This window comes from Pyrus communis, chromosome 1, assembly GCF_963583255.1.
Source record: "Pyrus communis chromosome 1, drPyrComm1.1, whole genome shotgun sequence".
Classification (NCBI taxonomy): Eukaryota; Viridiplantae; Streptophyta; class Magnoliopsida; order Rosales; family Rosaceae; genus Pyrus; species Pyrus communis.
This window is the reverse complement of record NC_084803.1, coordinates 13,439,093-13,462,303: the sequence shown is the minus strand read 5'-3', so window position 1 is coordinate 13,462,303 and position 23,211 is coordinate 13,439,093. Positions and strand designations below refer to the sequence as shown.

The 23,211-nt window shown below is 37.3% G+C and overlaps 3 protein-coding genes across 7 annotated transcripts; 2 read left to right on the top strand and 1 right to left on the bottom strand.

Moving 5' to 3' along the window:
* The first annotated feature begins 861 nt into the window (after positions 1 to 861).
* Positions 862 to 4,192, top strand: LOC137736107 (nucleosome assembly protein 1;2-like). 2 transcript variants are annotated; one of them, XM_068475445.1, is made up of 12 exons: positions 862 to 1,085; positions 1,200 to 1,243; positions 1,406 to 1,501; positions 1,916 to 2,008; positions 2,310 to 2,394; positions 2,491 to 2,552; positions 2,647 to 2,831; positions 2,960 to 3,137; positions 3,240 to 3,283; positions 3,405 to 3,600; positions 3,717 to 3,734; positions 3,852 to 4,192. In XM_068475445.1, exons 1-12 carry the CDS (start codon positions 1,040 to 1,042, stop codon positions 3,912 to 3,914), a joined length of 1,110 nt encoding a protein of 369 aa, XP_068331546.1. In that variant the 5' UTR covers positions 862 to 1,039; the 3' UTR covers positions 3,915 to 4,192. The 2 variants fall into 2 exon arrangements, with proteins under 2 accessions (XP_068331546.1, XP_068331542.1); XM_068475441.1 differs by having other exon boundaries at positions 862 to 1,088.
* Positions 4,193 to 5,613: 1,421 nt separating this feature from the next.
* Positions 5,614 to 9,547, top strand: LOC137746358 (DNA repair protein recA homolog 3, mitochondrial-like). Of its 2 annotated transcripts, none has more exons than XM_068486427.1 (8): positions 5,614 to 5,878; positions 6,041 to 6,098; positions 6,518 to 6,735; positions 6,916 to 7,003; positions 7,607 to 7,779; positions 8,002 to 8,148; positions 8,380 to 8,514; positions 8,840 to 9,547. In XM_068486427.1, the coding sequence occupies exons 1-8, from the start codon at positions 5,822 to 5,824 to the stop codon at positions 9,224 to 9,226; spliced, it is 1,263 nt and encodes a 420-aa protein (XP_068342528.1). In that variant the 5' UTR covers positions 5,614 to 5,821; the 3' UTR covers positions 9,227 to 9,547. The 2 variants fall into 2 exon arrangements, with proteins under 2 accessions (XP_068342528.1, XP_068342527.1); XM_068486426.1 differs by having other exon boundaries at positions 7,607 to 7,788.
* A 4,463-nt stretch (positions 9,548 to 14,010) lies between these two features.
* Positions 14,011 to 17,910, bottom strand: LOC137711232 (putative transcription factor bHLH041). Of its 3 annotated transcripts, none has more exons than XM_068450473.1 (8): positions 17,240 to 17,910; positions 17,022 to 17,144; positions 16,823 to 16,928; positions 16,714 to 16,728; positions 16,411 to 16,473; positions 15,435 to 16,220; positions 14,765 to 15,172; positions 14,011 to 14,334 (listed from the first exon to the last, which is right to left on the bottom strand). In XM_068450473.1, exons 1-8 carry the CDS (start codon positions 17,428 to 17,430, stop codon positions 14,257 to 14,259), a joined length of 1,770 nt encoding a protein of 589 aa, XP_068306574.1. In that variant the 5' UTR covers positions 17,431 to 17,910; the 3' UTR covers positions 14,011 to 14,256. The 3 variants fall into 3 exon arrangements, with proteins under 3 accessions (XP_068306574.1, XP_068306568.1, XP_068306562.1); XM_068450467.1 differs by having other exon boundaries at positions 16,823 to 17,144; positions 17,240 to 17,500; positions 17,585 to 17,910; XM_068450461.1 differs by having other exon boundaries at positions 16,823 to 17,144.
* Between the last annotated feature and the right edge of the window lie 5,301 nt (positions 17,911 to 23,211).

Sequence of the window (23,211 nt, the reverse complement as noted above, 5' to 3'; positions counted from 1 at the left end):
TGTTCTTGGTATCACCTCATGATCGTTGTCATTTTCTATTTTTCTATGTGAAAATGCAAAGATAATTGAGGCTAGTTTGGGATTGCTTTTGTAGGAAGCACTTTTGCAGCTTTGCTAGAAGTACATTAATTTTTTTTGTTGAAACACAAGTGCTTCCTGAAGAAGCATATGACAAGTACTTATTCAAAAAATGCTTCTATGACCTAGATGATTTTAACTTTTTCTTTCAAACACATCACGATATTATAAATTTTCTCAATACATTTTTGTAAGCAAGCATGCGATCCATGATATAGCTGAACGTTAAAACATGCCTAAAAAAAATCCTTTTAACATAAAAACACAAGTAATTGGTAACATTGTTGGTTCGTTTGGAAGTACCTTTAAAATAGTTGAAAGCACTTTTGATGAAATGTCTTTGAACCAATCCTTAAAAAAAATGCAAGTAAATCATGAAAAAACACTTGAAATGCTATTCACAAACGACACATCATTGATGCTTCTTGCATGAGGCACTTTATGTGTTTTTGAATCCCAAAATATTTTCAGTTATTTTAAAATCACTTATGACTTATTAATTAGCTAATGATTTTAAAATCACTTATGATACCGCATATTTGAAAAAAGAACGTTACTCTTGTACGAGTATAATCATTAAGTGAATATTTCCTCAATCTACCCAACATTTCCAAATTTTATACTACTGTCAGAGATCCACGTTTTTAGAACAAAGAAGATAAAACATAATTTTGGGCCTCATTGCCACCAAATCAAGCCCAATGTATACAAGAAAATTAGAAATATTTTAAATTTTGGACAGATCAGCACTACCATCCACAATAATACCCAGAGAGAGAGAGAGAGAGAGAGAGAGAGAGGAGAGAGGGGGTTAGGTTTTTAAAAGGGGAGAGAGGATTTAACGGAGGCCACGTTTTGAAATCCCCATTGCCCTTTTCCTCCCCCTCCCACCGCTTCTAGGGTTTTAGCCTTGCCGCCTTCTTCTTCCTCCTCCTCCCTCCCTCTCTCTCTGCAAATCGGAATGAGCAGCGACAAGGACAACATCAACATGTCCGATCTCTCCTCTGGTGGTACTCTCTTTCTCTCCTCCCCTATCTCTTCTGATTTTTGTATTATCCGATGCGGTGATCTTACTCGGCTTCTGTTTTTTTTTTTTTTTTTTTTTTTTTTTGTTTCTGAAGCTCTCAACGACGTGGATCGAGCCGGCCTCGTCAATGCTCTCAAAGTCAGTATTCAATTTTCTCGGCAACCAAACAGATTTTTATTCTGTTACTATAGAAGGAAATTTCAATTTTATAGTTTGATTGGATTTCTGTTTGTTTGTTAGAACAAAGAAGTTAAGTGTTTGATTGGCTTATGGAGTTTGTTTTTCTTGTGTGTTTTGCAGAATAAGATAGAGAGTCTGGCCGGGCAGCACTCTGATATCCTCGAGAGCCTATCGCCTGTTGTCAGAAAGCGCGTCGATGTTCTTAGAGAAATCCAGGCATGATTCTCTCTCGCTCTGAAGCTTGTAGTTTAGTGCTTTGATATACTGGATTACTCATAGTTTCATGTCTTTACATACTTTATTTGATTAACTAATTAATAAGATTAAACCCTTGTATCATTTATAATTTTATTTAGTTAGCATAATTTTGATTGATATGACGGATTTCCGCTACATATTATAGTTTAACAATTTTTTACAATTGGAGTTCTGGTTGAGGTTTTACTTGGGATTGTGCAAAATATTCATTTTAATTGACAAATTGGTTGGAGTTGATATCTCATGAACTGATGGTGTTGTTTGTTGAGTGCAACTTCTTGAGCACTGTTTTAGTATTATGTGATGGGATATGAAAAAAAGTGCGTATATTATCCCGAGTGTGAAACACCCTGAGATTCTCTTTACTTACAGACCCAACATGATGAACTTGAGGCAAAGTTTTTCGAGGAGAGAGCAGCTCTCGAAGCCAAGTATCAGAAATTGTATCAACCTTTGTATACCAAGGTATTCTACTGTTCTACATACCGCACTGATTATGTATCTTATATTGGAACATGAATAGTTCATCCTTGCTGCTTTATGTGGATTCTGTACGACTATGTGGTTTAGTGGCTTGTCACAACTCTACTTGAGCGAGGTAGATGTGGCACCCGTAGCCTGTGTTAGTGTGATTGATCTTATTTTTTAACTGCATTTTAGGTTCTGTTTTGCTTATAGGTCTATTACTATATTGTGCATGAGGAGCAAAACTGCATTTCTTTGTATGTATTTGGTTTTAAAATAATTTGTACTGATCACTCTGCAGAGATACGAGATCGTAAATGGTGTTGTTGAAGCTGAAGGCGTTACTAATGAAGCAGCAACAGATGAAGAGGGTAAAGATTCTGAAGGTATACTCTTGATAGTTATTCAGGAGTCAGAACCCATATCGGTTTTATTTATTGTTGGCAAATATTAATTCTTTTGTTTGCGTATTTATTTTGCAGAAAAAGGAGTGCCTGATTTCTGGCTCAATGCAATGAAAAACAACGAAGTGCTAGCTGAGGAGGTGGTTATTTGTGCATAAAGTTCTCATATTTGATGTTTATAATTATATTGTTGTTGTCAGCTCAATTGTTTCTTATTTATTTTCCTATCACCAGATATCTGAGCGTGATGAAGGTGCTCTTAAATATCTTAGAGACATCAAGTGGTTTAGGATAGATAACCCTAAGGGATTCAAACTGGAGTTCTACTTTGACACCAATCCCTTTTTTAAGAACTCTGTCTTGACAAAGACATACCACATGATTGATGAAGATGAACCCATTCTCGAGAAAGCAATAGGGTAAGTTCGGTTCCCGCCTTGCCTTGTGCTAAATAGTTAGGTTTCTTAGTTTATACTTCTGTTACCAAGGTGGCTTATACATGGTTGTTTGTACATACTTACAATATCTGGTACCTGGTGGTTTGTAGGACCGAGATTGAATGGTATCCTGCTAAATGCTTGACACAGAAGCTTCTTAAGAAGAAGCCTAAGAAGGGATCTAAGAATGCTAAGCCAATAACTAGAACTGAAAATTGCGAAAGTTTCTTCAACTTTTTCAGTCCACCTCAAGTCCCTGAGGACGATGAAGATATTGATGAAGATGCTGTAACACTCTCTTCTTTACTTTTTGTTTGTCTTTAAGGGATTTTGTTTGTCTTTAAGGCTTTTTTTTTTTGTAGTTTCTTATTTGTACCACTTTTTCAACAGGCTGAGGAACTCCAAAACCAGATGGAACAAGATTATGACATTGGGTGAGTTTATAACTTCTACCCGTAGACGGATTTCTGAGCTTGTTACTAGTGCTACATATTTTGGTAATTTTCTAATTCAGTGCGTTGTTTAAATTGTTTTTTCTCACTCATTTTTGTGCAGGTCTACCATTCGAGATAAGATCATCCCTCATGCTGTTTCATGGTTTACTGGAGAGGCTATTGAGGGAGAAGATTTTGGTGACTTGGAAGACGAAGATGAAGACGACGAAGAGGAAGATGACGAAGAGGAGGAAGATGAGGACGAAGAAGACGAGGAGGATGAAGACGATGAAGATGAAGGCAAAACCAAAAAGAAGGTGCAGTGTTTGTAGAATTTGGATCATCTGTCTCCGCTTGCATTTTTCTCTTCCTTGTAATTATTGTAGTTTGAACTGACGGTTATTGTTTTTTTGTGGAATTGATTCTGATGCAGACATCGGCCAGTCACAAGGTATGTTGCCTAGTTGCTTAAATTTGTTTATAAGTTGAAGATCTTATACGAGTTTTGTTGCGTCGAAAATGAACTATTTGTATGCATATACTGATCACTTGTGTTATATAAATGTAGAAGAATGCAAGAGCACAAGTCGGGGAGCAGGGTGAGCGGCCTCCAGAATGCAAACAGCAGTAGAATATGATTGTTTCGGAAAGGCGGGCTAGTAGCTGCGAGTTCTTGTTGGACCCTGAGACTGTTTTGATAGAAAATGGTTGCTGGGCAGTTTTATATGGTCAATGTATTTTTTTACCTTACGCTATATGATGAGTGATAGTCGGAGTCATTGGTCTTCTTTTCCATGTTGGTTAGGGGGAATGTGACGAAGATGGTTTGGATGTCATTGTGATCTGTTGACCTATGTTGGAATTTGATGGACAACGTTGCTTAGTAATCTATTAATGATTTGTGTATGATGACTTATATGGAATGGGTTCACTGACACGTAGTGACCCAATTCAGTAAAACAATGATGTGTTGAAATTCAACACCCTACAATTGAAACGGGACACTGTTGGGGGTTAAGTCCGTCTACTCATTTCGTATAAGTTGTACTCATTTCGTATCAGTTGTACTCGAGATGTGGCCTTTTTTTCCTTCCAGTGGATTGTTTAGTTGTTCGCGAGATAGCAACCGATGCCTAAAGGTTCATTATTTTTCTCTTAGGCGCCTGAAGTATTATTCCCAAAACGGTAGAAATGCATTTTTGAATCACATTGCAAGAAATGTTTCAAGTGTTTTTTAAAGATTCATTAGTTTTTTTACAAACGGTTCTAAAATCACTTTTCTTAAACGTGCTTTTTTGTCATTTTAAACGCACTCTTTCTTCAAACACGCTTATTTTTAAGAATTTGGAAGTAGGGTGGGCACTTCAATGGGTTTACCAATCAACCCGACCAACTCAATCGAAATTCGTTGGGCAGGGCTGGGTTGTAAACTTTAAAAAAATCATTTTCGGGTTGAAACCCAACCACCTGTTCAATAGGTTGGTTGGTTGGGTTGAGGTATTTTTAATCCGATTGAAATCAACTCACATGAATATCAATAATTCTTACAAGAATATCAACACTTCTTAAACCTAAATGTATTTACATTACATATACATAAAATTAATTGTTGTTTAAACACACTTGTTTATTTGTACTTTAGTTAAATGATGAAATCTAAATATTAAGTAACAAATAGTGATTCTACAACAAAATTCACGTTATTTAAGTTTATTATGACGTGTATTTTGGAATATTTATCCTCATACTCACTTTAAGAATAAGAAAGAAAGTAAATAATTCACAACCCGTTGAACCCACCAAAACCAACCCACCTTTGAATGGTTTGATTGACTTGGTTTGTCCATTTTCTTGGAGGGAAATATGTTTCAATAATGTCAACCCGAGCCTATTGGGTTGGCTAACAAGTTGAAGTCCAACTTGACCAACTCACCCAACATCCACCCCTGCTTAGTAGTGTTCATTTAAAAACAAGTGGAGGAATCAGGCTTCCAATTTATTCAACTTTTGTTTCTAAGGAAATCCAAATGAACCAACTTAAAAGGCATAAATGCATTCTAAGTTGTATGGTGAGTCAATTTATTATTCACTTATACTAATGCGATGAAATAATGTCATGTTGCTATTGAAGGAATGACTTGGCCTTCACCAGAGCTAAACATTATCCGAGCATTTATCCATGCATTCGAAGTTTATACTATCGTATTTCTCTTCTTCAGTATCGTTTTTGTATAATAAAAATGAAAATAAAATTGGAGTGAGGTTATGGGAAAGGCCCATTGTAAAATGGGTTGTGAGCCCAACAGTCAGGTCTCCACTCTCCACTCTGACACTCTTCCGCTTCTCACTGCGATACTCCAGCATTTCAAAAAGGAGGGAAATAAACCCCAAAACCCTAAAACCCAGACTCTCTCTCTCCCTCTTCCTCTGCCAGTGTCTTCATATGCATGGCTTCGGGAAATTGATTTTCCGTCACCTTTTACCTCGCTCATCTCTTCACGAATTTGATTCTGGAGAGAAGCTTGGAGGTTGTCACCTATGGCGAGGCTTCTCCGAAACGGTTTTTCTATGAAACGTTTCCTATTCCCGCCACAGGTTTTCCATTTCTTCATTTGTGAAAAACGAAAGTTTTTCTTTCTGAATATTTTAACCTTCTGTTTGGTTACTAGGAAAGTTTAGGAAAAATAGTGTCTGAATTAATCAAAATTATGATTTATGAGTTTCCGGCATCTAATTTTTGTTTGCTTTGTTTCGCAGGTGAATCAGAGAGGAATATTAGGGACATCTACTCAGTTTTGCAATTTTTCTTCTAAAGGTGCTTGCTTTTAGTTTTTTATTTTTTTATTTTTTAAATTTAATTTTTCTTGATGCTTTCAATAAGTTGCATTCGGGAAATGTTACATTTTTTGTATTTGTTTCGAATGAATTCGCGCATTTTATAAGGGAGTTTTAAGTATATAAAGGAATACTGTATTTGATTGCTAATCAGAAAATAAGAGTGAAAACTGGACCGAAAAAGAGACAGTGTGATGGTATTAAGATTTGTTGTAAACTTCAATAACTTTGTGGCCTCGTCCAAACGATTGCATTGCATGAAGTGTATTCTGTATGGCGTGGAATTTTACTGATTGATTACTAACTTGTTATAATAGGACCACTATTATCCATTATGTGCTGACACAAAACATGGTTTGTGCTCCTTATGAGTTAAAAAATTTGAAATTCTGTCTGAAGGTAGAAAGAAATCTAAGTCGGATGGAAGTGACTCCTGTGATGAGAATTTGTCGAAGAAGGAGTTAGCCCTGAAGCAAGCTCTTGATCAAATTACATCCTCATTTGGAAAGGGATCTATAATGTGGCTTGGTCGGTCTGTCTCTCCTAGACAAGTCCCAGTGGTATCTACGGGTTCTTTTTCTTTGGACATAGCACTGGGAATTGGTGGATTTCCGAAGGTATCATGCATACATAATCAGCTAAATGTTTAGGGTCATTATAGCGCTTATAACTTGTAGTCTTGGTCATATGAATGTTTTTTTTTTTTTTGGCATAGGACGCGAGACAGATTTGACCTTGTACTTCACCACAGAATATGTATTTGCTTCTTGTGATTTTCATTTGTTGAGTTTCTGCAGGGACGTGTTGTGGAGATATACGGTCCTGAGGCTTCTGGGAAAACTACTCTGGCTCTTCATGTAATAGCCGAATCACAGAAGCAAGGAGGTTAGACTGACATTTCTTACTATTATTTGGTGGTAAATTAACATATTACACTTCACATATAGAACATGGTATGGCTGTTATATGCGAAAGACACTTACTTTTTTGTTCTTTGTTTCAGTTGTTCGTTATAGGTTAACACAGTACTTCCACACACACACACACACACACATCTAAAATGTGTTTCCAAATCATCTCGGTTTCTTAGAATTTGAACAGGTTTTTGGAGTGTTTATCTGATGCTATCTATCACTGTGTCTCTTTCCCTGCATCTACAGCACCTATATCTTTTTTTTTTCCTTGTTGATCTACTCTAGAAAAACTAGTAAATTTCTCTTATCTTTAAGTTTGAAATGTTGAAGCGAGCCATGCATTGGGCATTTACTCTTTGCGTTTGATGCACATTTAATGGTATGGCTCGTGTGTAAAATGTAAATTCTTCATGTTTCAACATTTACTAATGAAGAATCAATGAGACCATCTTTGGTGTGGGTTACTCTGTTGATGTCAATTAACATATTAATAATCTTCCGTTGGTGATTTTTCTGTTGGCTGCTGTCTGTCATGATATTGAGTTTCTTGTCTTATGCAACTTAATTTATGTAGGGACATGTGTTTTTGTTGACGCTGAGCATGCTCTTGATCCTACACTGGCTCAGTCTATTGGGGTAAACACTGAGAATCTGCTTCTATCACAACCTGATTGTGGTGAGCAAGCTCTCAGTCTTGTAGACACTCTAATCCGGAGTGGTTCAGTTGATGTTGTTGTTATTGACAGTGTAAGTAAGGTGCTTTTCAGTAACATTTTGTTTTCAGGGTAGTTTATTCACATTAGCGTTTTCCATGTTCGTTGAGATGTGTTCTTATAAATTCTCTTTGGTTTTTGTTCTTATTGAATATTTTTCACCTTCATATCATCTCATGAGGCTTTTGTATATGTTTTTAGACAGAGTTTGTCTTTTCCGTTGTACGGTAGATGAATGCTTTCCATATGATTACAGGTGGCCGCACTTGTGCCTAAAGGTGAACTTGATGGCGAGATGGGTGATGCTCATATGGCAATGCAGGCTAGACTAATGAGCCAGGCACTTCGCAAATTGAGTCACTCTTTATCTCTATCACAGACAATATTAATCTTTACAAATCAGGTACCAGTGTTCGTTCGATTTCACTATTATGTGTGATAATATTATGTAACATACAAATCTTTTCATTTTGTGAAATTTATATGGTTTCACTTGACTTGTGTGAAAACTTTTGTATATAAACTTCCATTTTCTAAAATTTATGGGTTTATTATCTGAAGATAATTTGATATTCACCATTTCATGAATATTTGTTCAGAGCTTAGACATCTCTAATTGTTTGTCTATTTTTAGGTGAGGGCAAAGCTTTCTACTTTTGGAGGATTTGGTGGGCCAACTGAAGTTACTTGTGGCGGCAATGCTTTGAAGTTTTATGCTTCAGTGCGCCTTAATATGAGGAGGATAGGACTTGTAAAGAAGGGTGAAGAGGTAGGTACCGGTACCATTTTTCAATTTTGTTCATGAATTTGAACTTCGCTTCTTGGAGTGAGGTAGTTCGCCTGGTAGCCATTACCTAGGCTTATTTGAAACTTTGAATTGTCGTTGAGTATCCATTTAATGAAGCCTGAAATTATCTTGGTTTTATTTAGGCTACTTTCAGTGACTATCCAGTCATCTGATAAAAAAAATTACCTGAATAGAGTAACATGGCCTATTTACATGTTGTTTTGTGCATTTTTTTCTTTTTTTGGTTTGAGGATTGGATGCTATGTTATTGATGCATCCTTTTCAAACAAGTTAATTTTCCATGCAGACTTTAGGAAGTCAAGTTCAAGTGAAGATAGTGAAGAACAAACTTGCCCCTCCATTTAGAACTGTTCAGATAGAGCTTGAGTTTGGTAAGGGTATATGTCGGGAATCCGAGATCATTGATTTGGGATTGAAAAACAAATTCATCTCGAAGGCTGGTGCAATGTATGACTTAAACGGTCAAAATTTCCGTGGCAAGGATGCTTTAAAAAGGTTTTTGTCCGAGAATAGTACTGCTCTGGAGGAACTTACAGCAAAGCTCACGGAGAAGCTAGTTGATGATGTGGCAGCCAGGGAAGCAGAAACAGAACTCATGGGTGAAGGTCCTGCAGAGGAAATTGTTTCACCTGATTCTACTGACGAAGATGCAGTTACTGCAGTAGGAGCGTAAGTGTTCGGATGGCCTCAAACTGTGGAGATAAGTTTTTACCTGTTTTACCTGGCAGGGTTCGATGCTATAGGGGAGCGGCTACTGCATTCTCCCGAGCAGCTAGTAGAATCACCTGCTGTCCTTGGAATGACATGGATGTGGTGAAATTTTTTGGGTTCAAAAGGGGGGAATTTGGGAACGATGCAGCTTGTCATTACTTGTTCAGCTACAGTTTGCATGTCAGTGAGGTCAGTGTTATATATCATTTGATTTACCAAACGGAATGTTATATATTGTTTAGTGAATTCTATTTCGAGCTCTCGTTGCCGATTTTTCTCACCACTTCAGACTAATTGTTGACGTAGTTCTCACATCGTCCGACTAGTACATTACCCTGTCGGGGTGGTAATTTGGGAATGAGCAGTCGAACATTATCGCTGCACACGCACTACCACATCGATCGTCAAAACTTTGAATCCGGCACACTGCGACTTTAAGCACACACGACTGGTATTCGCACTCATCTGTTTTCGTAAATTTGGAAACGGTTGATCTCGGAGCATCGCATAATCATACCATCCGTGCAGATCAAAATCTTTAACCCTACGCGATGGTCCAAGATGGAACAACAAAACGTTTGGTGGTCTTTCCAAATACCGTATTCACATATAAATTAACGACGGAAATAAAGAACCAAAAACGTGTAGGGCAATAAGAGTAGGCTTCCCATAAGCCTCTCAAGCCTATATATGATGTATGTCCAGAACAAGCAGGCTCCCGCAGAAAATGCAGTGAATGATAAATGAGTAAATTGTTATAGATATTATATTAAAGTATGATTGTGTAAATTCTAGATAGATTTGATTACTAATTATTTTTTTTCATTAAAATTGTATTTTTTTGGAGGAAAATGATTCTTCTCCTCCTTATTACTATAAATAAAGGCATTAGGGGAATAACTCCCTCAAAATATCACATATTTCTCCACCCCTCTCTCCCTTGCCAGATAAATTGTCCACAACACGTTTTCAGCACGCTTCTTCGCTGCACTAAAGAATCTGATGTGGAAATTTTCTGCATCAAACCAGTTTATCAATATCATCATGCAATCAGATTCTTCCAAAACAACGATTTTTATCTCAATATTCTTGCAGCCTTGATAACATGAATATGAACATTCACTGTAATGCATGATCCAATTTTACGTTTACGAAATTTAAATTCTACATAAATTGTATATGCATTATATTCATAATTGTTAAATTTTGTGAATTGATATTGTTATGAATTATATATATTGAATATGCATGAATTGAATTAAAATTGAAAAAATAATTAAACTTTAGGGTTTTGGCCTTCAACAATGCCTCGACCCACGGGTCACCGTCCCCGACGACCAGAAGCTCATCTCCGACGAGCCTTGACTTCGAATCTCATCGGATTTTCTCGAAAAATCCGATTTGATTTTTCTAGGGTTTTGGTTTTTGAAACGTTGAGATTTAACCTTTCTCCGTTCACCACCGTAGTCACCGTTGAACCACGATCTTTCCATGAGGTTTTCCCAACCAAAGCATCGCCGCCGGAAACGATGGCTCCAATTTTCTTCCCCGGTGAACTCACCTAGCACGGCTAGGATTTTTGGTTGGACCAAACCACGACCCTTTGGGCATGGATGCACCTCGGCCTGCAGTAGAAAAAAAAACAGATTTTTTTTTTTTTGCCTGCAGTCGCGGCCCGTTTCCACTCTTGCTCAGCCCATGCGACACCAGCCCACATGGGCTTTGGTGTCCCAGCCCTGCGCCACACTCGATCCCAACCTTGTGCTGGTGCATTCGTTCTCTGCGCGCACGCAATCCCAGCCAGCAGCTGGTGCATCGGTGCACCGCACAGGATCCACGCCCATTTTGGGTCTCTGATCTCTTGGGCCTACAGCCTACACCTCTATGAAATTGGGCCTTCCAACTAGCCCAACTCGATTTCAGCCCAGTTTTGGGCCTGGGCCTCACAGTACTTATGTGTAAAGACCACCCGTGGGCTTTGGCCCATTTTTTATTGTCTAGTTTTTAGGCCTTTTGGGTTTTTAATTTTTTCGCCCAACCTCTAAATTTGGCCCCAAGTCCTATATTTAATTCAACCATTATCGTAGGCCCCGAGACTTACATGCATATATTTGTTGCATATTTTTTGTATTTATTTATGTTTGTTTGCAGGAACGCATGAACCTGAAGTTCATAAATCTTTCGAAAAATATGCATTTTGAAAACCCAAAGTTTTCTTAAAACATCACTCATGAAAACCAAAGTTTTTCCTGTAAATTTCAACCAATACATGTCTATTAGAACCCAACTGCTATGTGAATGGATTGATTTGTCTCCATTACACTAATCACATTCTCGTCCATTTATTTTTGACAGGGACATGTCGAATTTATACAAACTCGACTTTATTGCTTTAGAGGTCTCGAAAAGAAATTACCTCAAGTGGGTCCAAGATGTGAAGCTCCACCTTATCGCTAAGAATTTACGAGCATCCATTGAAGTTGAGACGAATAACTTGGTTGGCAAAGCTGAGAAACTCACTGCCATGATCTTCATCTAAAGACACACATTCATGATGCACTGCAAACTGAGTACCTTACTGAGGAAGATCCATGAGCTTTATGGGTCATTTGGCTGATCGTTTTGATGACTAAAGGGACATCTTCTTGCTTGAAGCAAGACACGACTGGTAGCATTTGTGCTTTGAGGACTTTTAAGTCTATGAATGAATTCAATTCTAAAGTTTGTCGAATCTGATCACTACTTAAGTTCTATAACGAGAACTTGATCGAAGACGATCTCCTGGAGAAGGCCTATTCGACCTTCTCTACGACCAATATTGTCTTGCAACAACAATATAGAGCTCAAAAGTTCATTAAGTTTTTGGATTTGATATTTTCTTTACTTCTTGTGCAGAATCAGTTGTTGATGAAGAATCATCAAGCTCGACCTACTGGTGCAACCGCTATGCCTGAAGCACATCATAGTGAGAATCGATGCCTGAACCACCGTTCTAGGCGTGTTAATTATGAGCTAATTAACAAATTGATTGATATTATTGCACCACATTAATATGTTTATCCAAGAATGATAATACTTTGTTCATTATCCGAAATTACCATTTCATGTACTTTGCATTTTTAGATAATCTTTTACTTCACTCTTTTCCCCCCTACAATTGTAATCACAACCAACAAACAATGCTACAATTAAACAATATTAATGAATTTCAAAAAAACTTTGTTGGTTTACCATTTCCATATAAAATTAGGAATAGATTGTAAACCAAAACTTTCAGCCTACCCAGGGGGACTACAAGTGAGAAAAGTACTAAGCCCTTTAGAGTGCAAAAAGCTACTAGTATTGCTCCCCAAAAGCCCACTAAAATAATAACTCTAAGCTTTGCTAACATAGCTTATAATTCTTATAATTCAGTTAGTTAAAAGTATTTATCTTTACACTTGAGATTTCGTATTCAAATTACTTTCCCATTTAGATAAATATGGTTACAGCTATTAACAATACTACAGTTATCCACCGATTTGACATAAGTTACCCATTACTTTGATCTTATTTTACTAGAATTATTAACAAATTCTACCTTTTTTTTTATGAAAATATTTAGATGCTTTATTAAAAATCGATTCTACTCTACTTACTACTAATTTTTATCTTTGCAATTATTGGAAGATTTCTACAGATTAATTAAGTAGGATGGCAGAAGGTTCGTAAAAATAAATTAAAAACTAACATAACTATTCTATTTCTTGAACAAGTGCATGCCACACACAACAGGGTCAAAGCCGCCGTCTCCAAACCCCTTTACAGATTCCCTTACAAGACCCTAGAATTTCAAAGCAGATGTCGTGGCCAAATGACTAAAGACAAATGGGATTTAAATATCATTAATCTAAGATGTTTGATACATGAATCCTATCTCAGCCTCAACCACTCAACTTGACGTGGCAGATGGATGTAGCTGCCAGCTGTGAAAATGTTATAAGTGGTTTTGACTGTAGGTGCCAACTGGGAAAATGTTATAAGCGGTTTTGAAGCAACCAGGAAGATCCTCATGAGGATTCTGGATATCCTTTGATTATATCTTTTTATCGTATATTATGGATATTTTAACTTATGATTATGGATATCCTTTGGCTGCATGATATATAATAAATAGATATGATTGAAAGATCTTCAAAATTCTCACAAACAGAATCCTGTGAGAATCCCCTCTCTTGAAGCAACTATTGAAAAAGTGAATATTTGACGTACCAATAGTCCAATACTTTGAATACTCTTTTTCTGCATCATTAACCAATCTCTTTTTGGTCGTATTGGCGGTTTTCTTTTTATTTGCAGTCAATTTGGGCAACATAAATTCGTACCAAGAAACAAAGAACTCAAAAAAGAGAAGATGGAAAACAAAGACTTATATTTGGTGGGCTTGACTGACCCCCGACTGCTGGAGCTCCCAACAAAACCATCGCAAGCTCCCAACAATTGTGGTATAATTAACAGATGATTAAATAATAATATAAAATATAATATAGAGAAATGTTCAGGAGACTCTCAAAATGAGATATTTCATAGACAATCTGACATCTCATATTTTAACGTTAATTTTCGCGTTAATATTATAAAAATTATGCAAAAAACATAAGGTAACAGATAGTCTATAAAGATTCCATTTTTTGAAAAAAAAACTCCTTAACAAATCTCTTATGAAGAAAAGACAAATTAGTGAAAGAAACCATTAAAACTGTTACCTTTCTATAAAAAAATAAAAAAATCTTAAAAGTATTCTACACTTTTAATCGAAGAAAAAAATATATTAGTTTTTGGTCAATAAACACAATGAAATGAATGAAATTGATATGTTTGATTAAATGGTGGGTATCCCGGATGTGATAGGGTTCGAATTGGGAAGCATCGATGGGCAAAAGTAGAATGCAATCCATATATCAAAATCTTGACTAGTCCTACTATTTGGACCATAAAAAATAAAAATAAAGACTAGTCGATCCTACGTACTAAGTCAGCAACCACCCTTCTCACTGCTTCCTGGAAGGCAGCCTCGTTCCATTCGGTTCCCTGTGAAAAGAATAAAGCAACTACTCAATTTCCTTCTAATTTCCCTTCTCATTGCTAATCAGTGACCTCATTAAACCCTTCAATTATTTGTGTAGTTAGCACATTAAATCTACAACAATCAAAGAAAACTCAACCTAGGTTAACATTGGTCAACATACAATTAACAAGGCTACATATCAACTCTCTCAAAAGCAAGCTTGTAATTTAGGTGGTTACAAGAGTTTATCTTTATACTCAATCTCCTATGTTCAAATCCCTACGTGTACGTATTATTCCATTGTTTTTTGCTGTTTTAACTTTTTGTAGTTGTAAAAGCTTATAAAAGGTGTTCTGTATACCCTAGGTGAATTTCATTCACACATGCTTCAATACCAGGGAGCATTTTAATAATCAATGCGTTTAAGAAATTTGTAAGTATTTTATTACATACCTGATCAACTCTTAATCTCAAGATTACGCGGTTGATGTTAGAATTTGATTCTGATATCCAAGTATTGGCTTCCATGGACATCAAGCTTACATTCTCAACCCGCTTCAAGAATTCCAAAATGCGGATCACCATATCTTCGGTGCAACTCTCTTGTGATCTTAGAATCACTTGCAAGTCAATAATTTGCTCATCTTGATCCGGGGATGATTCGGTTGATACACGCGTAACCGTAAGACTAACTCTTTCATTTGAGGAGCCTGCAGCTGCTGCTGCTTCATTAGCTCCTAAGCTGGTAAGTGGCAAGAGCCTTGCCTCTAACTGCTGGTTTCTTTTGCTAAGCTCAGCAACTTGAGCTTTTAAACTAGTCAAGTACTCCCTTGCAGTTGTAAGAACTGAGGCTTTGTCTTTCTACACTACCAAAAAATTTAATTAATCACGATTGCAACGAAACCAATATATATACCAATGCAAAAAAGAGAAAGATGTTCTAATGCATTGCCCAACAAATGTGTAAATTAATATATAGCTATACTGGACCGTATTTGACTGAACTGGAATACTAAAACTACGCTCAATATAATCTAGTTTAGTATTGTTTATTGTAGTCCAATTCAATCCAGTACGGTCCAATATCCTTTTATACAACAGAGTATATATGCATGTTAAATACCTTGGTTCCCGGGGGAAGTAGTGATTTCAATTTATGAAAGCTTTCATTGAGCTTCTCACGCCTTTTGCGCTCTGATATCATATGATGCAACTGGCTGCTTGTGGGGCGGGTGGCTTGGATACCTTCGCGAAGCCTCATTAGATTCAATCTTCTCAAGAAGGAAATGGATCGCTTGTGCATGTTTTGCAGGCGTAAATTAGCACCCATTTGCGTTCTTGGGGCTAAAGCTGAGGTGTTGTAACTCTTGAAAGCACTGGCCTTTGGAGTTTGCAAGTGACGATCAGTAGTAGAAGAAGAAGGTGGATTAGTTTGTGGGGGTGGTTGATATGAAGAAGAAGATAGAACTGTAAGGATGGCTCTTGTCATCGTGGCATCTTCGATCTCCGGAGTTGGGAATTGGATGTTTCGGATTTGAGAAATTGCTTGAATGGCTTGTTGATGAGGACTAGTAGCACCAGTAGAAGAAGTAGTAGTAACGACATTTATGGTTGGTAAAGGTTCCAATGAACTAGTATTGATTGGTTGCAAGGGATTGGAAGATAATTGTGTAAAGAGTTCTGGGATGTTATGAGAAATAGTAGTGGTGGTGGTGGGAATGTTGAAGAGGAGGGAGGAATATTCAGGACTATCCATTGTGGAAAGTGATCTCAAAGAAGATGAAGATGATGAAGCTGGATATTGTTGCTGACCGTTGATTGACCTGCTGGCAACTTCTGTATGCGGAGATAATTGTCCTGGAAAAACTTCTGGCAACCAGGTTCTCATCATTTCTCTTTTTATATTTATCTGCAAAACAACAACAAATAAATTAGTTAATTATAAACCTCAATTATGCATTAAGATTCTTAATATAATTAAAAGCCACTTGGATCAGCCTGGTGGGGGCGGGTTATGGTAGGTTCAGGGTTCGAAACCTCCGTGTAACCAAATTTTTTTCATAAAAATAATTCCAAGTTAGGTTATGACTTGGTCTTACTTGAGACACATTGGACAAGCCCAGCTCAATTTCTCCACTCTTGCACCCCATGAAAACTGCAGTCTGTAATTTAAGAGGAAACTATAAGAGGAAAATACCGATTAATTAAGGATAATGCTTGTGTTCCCCTTATGCGGGAACCTACTTATTTCCTCCCTCTCGATTAATGAATCTTTACCATCAGAACATCATAATTGGAATAATTCATTCTCTTTGTCATCATCTAATGATCATATGTGCAAAAAGTATTCAATTTGGAGATTTTTATCCATTAATTAATGTTGTAGACCAATATGAACAAACCTTAATCCTTGCTTCCTGTTACAAGCAGATTAAAAATACTCAATTAGCGCACGATATCTTGCCTGAGTAAATTAATGAATGTACTTCAGTTATATTTTAAATTAGTTACCCGATAAAATTGCCTCTGTTTATCATCTGATGCCAGTCTTTGTAGGTCCATTTCTTGCAACTCCACAAATGAAAAACTATTCCTGAAAGCGAATCCTGGAACACATCTGATCATGTACATATATACATGCAGCAAAAAACTTATGAGAGAAATAGCAACATTAATAATTAGAAGCAAACCAATAGGCTTAGTTACGCACTCGTTTTCGAGGACTTTGAAAACTGATAGCCGATACTCATCGAAAAGCCGCCGAGCCAAAATGCCGGAAGAAGAGCTTGGTTGATTTTCTTCATCATAGACACCATCGAGAAAGAATAAGCAGCTGCACGAACACATCAAACCAACATTAATACGAGCTCCTTCCACATTCGATGTGTGTGTGAGACGGAGAGTGAGGGAGGAATGATGCATACATACTTAGAAGGAGGTGGCACATAAGACCACAGGCAAATGTAAAAGCAGCCAAAAGATTGCATGACAAGTCGAAGGAAATTGGCGCGAGAACCTTCATCTAGGTGGAAGGCAGTGTCCATAGACAAAGGTGGGAAATGGGAGTCTCTCTGGATCTCCCCGCTACACTTCAATCGACCTTTATGTCTTTTGGTCATGACTATAGGATGACCCTACCCAATATGTGTGCTCCTTATTCATCTTGATTTATATGCAGAACCTGATGAGCTACAGAGAATAAGAAGAGTCGTTTAACTAGAAGGCGGCAAAGGGAAAGTCATAATAAGACAACAAGTATAGGGCTTAGCAAACCTGAGTTTAGCTAAGTTGGCTAGAGCAATGTATTCTCATTATACACCTAAGTTCTTCTCCTAGATGAATTTAATGTAGAATATACTATCGCATGTCAAAATGAAAAGTATAGGGCCAAACAGCATGAATATATGTTGGGGAAAGATGTGAGCAGATTAATAGTGGCTTTAATCATGGAAGAAGCTGGCACAGATGAGGGAGATTTGAAAAATGGTGATATTTATACACATAGATAAGAATATTAAAAGAAAGCGTTCATATTAGTGATGGAAGAAACTGAAAGAGGAAGAAGAGGAAGGAGACAGATGATGAGAGAGAAAATTAGATGTTTCTAGTTCGTAAGGACTTGAAAAGTAGAAAGGATGAGAGGAGAAGCAGCCAGGGAAGGGAGGGAGAGAGAGAGACAGAGGTAGGTTAGAAAAGTAGTGGTCAAAGTCCACCCGTAACTCAAAGAGAGGATATATGCCTTAATTAGTTGTACATGTTGAATTGAAAAGAGTCAAGGGAGGAAGGCAGACTCCCCTCTTTATTTTTTTTTCTACATTCCAGCATTTAAAAAAAAAAAATTCTTCCCCTTTTTATAAAATTTTCAGTGTTTTCTTTATTTTATCTACCAATGAACTTGGTTTATGAATTTCACCATGTGGGTATGAACGCTCTTTCGCAACACCTTCTTATATCACATTTAAAAATAAAGGGATCGATCAATGCAAAGGTTTGTCTAAAGGTTTGTGACGTTTGTCTAGACTTTGTTTGAGTAGATCTTCTGGCGCACCTAATATTGAATTACAGAATCACCCGAAGCTTCTCTTTGATTTGGCATATTATAATGCATTGAGCATGAGTTCTACGAGGGCAGTTGAGTTGACTACATTGATTTAATATACACTATGTTTTTAGTGTATATATTTAGTTTTAGCGAGCAAGTACAAGTTAGTTAATACGATGCTAAATATTTGTTTTGAGTTTATACTGTATTTTACTGAAAGATCACACTTGTAAATTTTTACTCAAATTAAAAAACATTTAGTTATATTACTTTGCACTGTATACAAACAAACATATATTTTCGATAAAAAAATCATGTTAACAATAAAATTTCTAAACGAAGGGTAGTGCTCTTTACAACTATACTATGAATTAAAAAAAGGGTAGTGCTCTTTTACACATTCTTTTTTACCTCCCACACTCTTATTAATTTTTGTCTATTAATCTTCTTTAATTCATCTGATCGAACGACCAAAAATTGAGAGGGGTGTGTGAGAGGTAAAAATAGGTGTGTGGATAACACTACCCTTAAACGAACTTTCTTTATCAACATGGGTTTAAAGAGTAATGCTACACTTATTATATATTTGTACTATCATTTGTACCATCTCTTTAATAGAGGTAGTAAGGCCACCAACACATATGAGTCCCATCTCTATTAGAGCAACTCCAGCCTGTGCCCAATGGACTGGCACCAAGTGAAGAAAATGGCCCGGCACCAAGTGAATGAGCTCCAGCCCGCAAAAGTGATTGGCACCCAGCCCGTGCCAGTCAAGAGCCCAGCCCAAAATGGACAGACCCAGAGGTCGGTCCGTTTCCCTGACGCGTGCACAACACGCGCTCCGCCTCGCGAGTAGCCGACAGCGTCTGCAGGCGGTGGGGCCCGCGTGCAGGGCAAGTTGACTCCGTCTGTCAAAGGGCTACGTGGCCCTTCTCAGAGCCGTTGGATTTCCAACGGCTAGTTTTTGTAGGCCATTGGATTTCCAACGGTAAAAAAAATTTAAATTTCACTTTTAAATTGGACCGTCCGATCACAAATCAACGGTCCACGTGTTTTTCACCAAAAATTAAAAAAAAAAAAAAAAAAGGCCCAACGATCAGAAATTTGACCGTTGGCCACGTGGCAACGTGTTGGCTATTGGATTTGATTATTTTTCAAATCCAACGGTCCAGATTAATTACAACATTAAAATTTATTAAAAAATAATTAAAAATTGTCAAAATTTTTTTAAAAAATACAGAAAAATTTTAAAAAATTAATTATTTTTTTCTATAAATACCTAACCCTCATCTTCCACCTTACACCACATTTCAATATTTTCTACACTTTCTACATTTGAATATTTTGTACACTTTGAGAGAAAAAAATGACTTCGTGGAAGCTCGGTGAAGATGTTACGTTGTGTGAATATTGGGTTCGCACTACTCATGACCCGATTACGGGTAATGAGATGGATAAGCGAGAAATGTAGAGTAAAATTACGAAATCGTTTTGCGATGTACATGGAAAAGATGCCAGATCTAGTCAAGGTCTTCAAGGTCGTTGGAAAAAACTCAACGCATCCTTTACTTGTTGGAAAAACGCCCTCTCTCATGCTTCTGGTAATCTGCGTGGTGGGACAAGTTTAGCGGATGAGGTAACAATATTTTTATTTATTTATTTATATGCATTCCACCCACATCAATATTTTAATTTATTTAATTTCTTATGTAATTTTTATGTAATATGCATTCCACGTCCATCAATATTTTATGTAATTTCTTATGTAATTTATATGCATTCCACGTCCATCAATATTTTAATTTATTTATTTGTGTTACACCCGTATTTTTTAATACTATCTTATCCCACATTTTTATAGACACTACAAGCACAAGCATTCTACAATGCAAAGAACCATAACAAATCATTCAACAAATGGGAATGTTGGCAAATTGTCAAAGATTGCCCTAGATACAAAATTGTGGCAACCGGTCCAGAAGTTGTCATGCACGGTATGGGTCTACACAGTTCGCCAGAAGCAGACACAGCCGAACAAGAAGCCAACACATTTGAAGACACGGAAGGGACGCCTGAACAAGTGCCAGAGACCCAACCGACTCGTCAGTCCCTCAGGCTTCAAGGTAAAAAGGCATCAAAGAAAAAAGGTAGTTCTTCCAAAAATGACTACACTAAATATATGGAGGAACTTACTCGTCAAGGTGAACTGAACATGGCATGGGAAAAGGCTAAAGATGAGGAAAAAGCTGCTGCTATGGCAGCAATTATTGCAGCTACTGAGGCTCGTGATGCGGCGGCTGAGAGACAAAGAGAAATAGTTAATCGAGAGAACGAGGCTCGTATTGCAATTATTGCAGCTACTGAGGCTCGTGATTCGTGCACTTAGACAGTTTTTCCATGTCCAGTGCATGCAGTCGATGCTTCCAATCATGCCAGGGAAGCCTCGCATCTCACCCTTCCTCAGAAGCCTTCGCATGTCCCTTGTCGTGGGTTGCCGAAGGTACTCATTGGTGTAGAGGGCTTCAATCGCAGAGCAAAACCGCATCAGGGACTCCAGAACTGTTGTTTTTCCCATCCTTGCGATCTCATCCACTTGATCTGCAGATGCTCCATATGCAAGCATTCGCAAGGCAGCCGTAATTTTTTGCTCAGGAAGAAGACCTAGAACATGAAAAGCATCATCTTTTTGCACAAAATATGGATCATGGTTGCAAACATCACTCATGATTTTAGCGAACAAACTTCGTTGCATTCTAAAACGACGTCTAAAAACATGATCAGGGAAAACGCTGTTGGGAATAAAATAATCTTCCAAGAGATCTTTACCTCGTCTTTCCCTTCTTCTATCGATGTTTGCCGCACGTCCGGGTTTGGCTATCTGACCCATAGCTTCCATGATACGGCGGGAATGTGAGGCCCTCCGCCTTCTATGGTGATCATCCTCATCCTCCTCCATTGCGAATGCCTCATCTCCACCTCCACCTTGGTCAAGATTGACCAATTCTTCCTGTTGTGCCAACAACCTTTTCTGCTGCTCTTGCAACTGTTTATACGCTCTCCTTGAAGAAGACATTGTAAGAACTCAAGATTTGAAAACGATAAAGAAGAATTCTGAGCTAAAAAAAAGGATTGAGTTTAGTGTGAGGATGAATGTAGGGATGTAGGGTTTATATGGACAAAAAAGAAGAAGATGAGGTTCTGGACAATGCCACGTGGCACTACGTGATTGGTTGAAAATCTTAGCGGAAATCTATTCAAAAAATAGTACGTTCGGATAATGACACGTGGTGTGACGAGATTGGTTAAAAATCTTATCGAAATCTTGCCTAAATTATTGTAAACAGGAAGTGACACGTGGGTTGTCGGGATTGGTTGAAAATCTTAGCGGAAATCTATTAAAAAAATAGTACGTTCGGATAATGACACGTGGCGTGACGAGATTGGTTAAAAATCCTATCCGAAATTAAAACTATTTTTTTATTTATTATTTTATAAAAAAATTATTTAATATTTTAAATGGACTGGGTGCCAGTGCATTTTGTAGGGGTGGATATCGTTTGTGCCAGCGCATTTTTAGACTAGGTGCCAACACATTTTTTTTGAGGTGGAGATGCTTTGGCCTATTACTGTTCATTGGGTCTATTACTGTTCAATTAAGTGGATAAATGGGCTGGGTGCTGGCGCAAAGTGGATAGGGGTGGAGTTGCTCTTAGAGAGATGATACAAATGCTGATAAAAATATGTGGTAAGAATAACATTAATTTTTGAGTTTAAATGTCAAATATTTAAACAAGTTACTCTGAAATTAAATTTAATTATAATAATTAAATTTTGAACTTTAGACTCACTCCCTAATTTTGAGTTTTATGCTCAAACACAAGCTTCGAGCTTAAGGGTCAATAAGCACTTTCATTTTTCTAGTCTGTAATCAATCTAGAAAAGTCCCATAAACAGTTGGAAATAATTTGTCTGCTTAATTAGGGCATGCTAACATCATAACTTCACTGTCTAAACTAAAATAACTTCGAACTCAGTTGAAAAGCCACATCGATGGCTAAGAGAAGAATGGATGGAGTGGATGGAAACAGCGCACCAAAATACTTGGGTATTGCTGCAATCTTGATAGCTTTATAGGTGATTTTTCTATTTTGAAAATGGTTTATTCGTATCCACCTGGTGTGGTCTTTTGCTCGAATTTTTTTTTTTTCCCCTTTTTTCCAATCGGTCTTCTCCTTAGTTGGGTTGGCTTAGATCAGTGGGGACAGTTATGATGGAGATATAGGAGTTTATGTCTAGGGTTTTGAAAAGGAAGAAGGAAACAAAAAAGAAACGAGCAAAGCAAACAAGATAGCAAGAAGCCAATTAGTTGTTTAATAAGCTAGTAGAACACATCTTATTGCTTTTTTGGGTTCCACATTGCGAATGGAGGGAAGGGAGGGAATTGAATGGATGAATGGAATGGATGAAATGATCATTTTAGCCTCAAATGTGAGCTTTACGTGTAGGTTACTAACGGAGGAATGACAGAAGTTTAAGTTTTCGACGTGAATCCTAACAGACTTCATCACATGAGTTTAAATTTGAATTTTTATTACCACATGAGTTATCTTCCGAATATCTTATGATCACATAGATTATTTATCTAATTAGGCCAAGAAGAAAAAAACATAGTGGCTCCACTCCACCTTGTCATCTTTAATTTCTTAAGTCAAATGCTTGACCGGCGCATATATTATTTGGTGAGAAATCGTCGAATGGCGATTGTTGAGAGAATCGTAGCCACCACCAGTTCATTGACCGCAATTGACCCTGATGGGCCTGAGACTGATCCTTTCCTCTTCTTTTTATATCTTGTAAT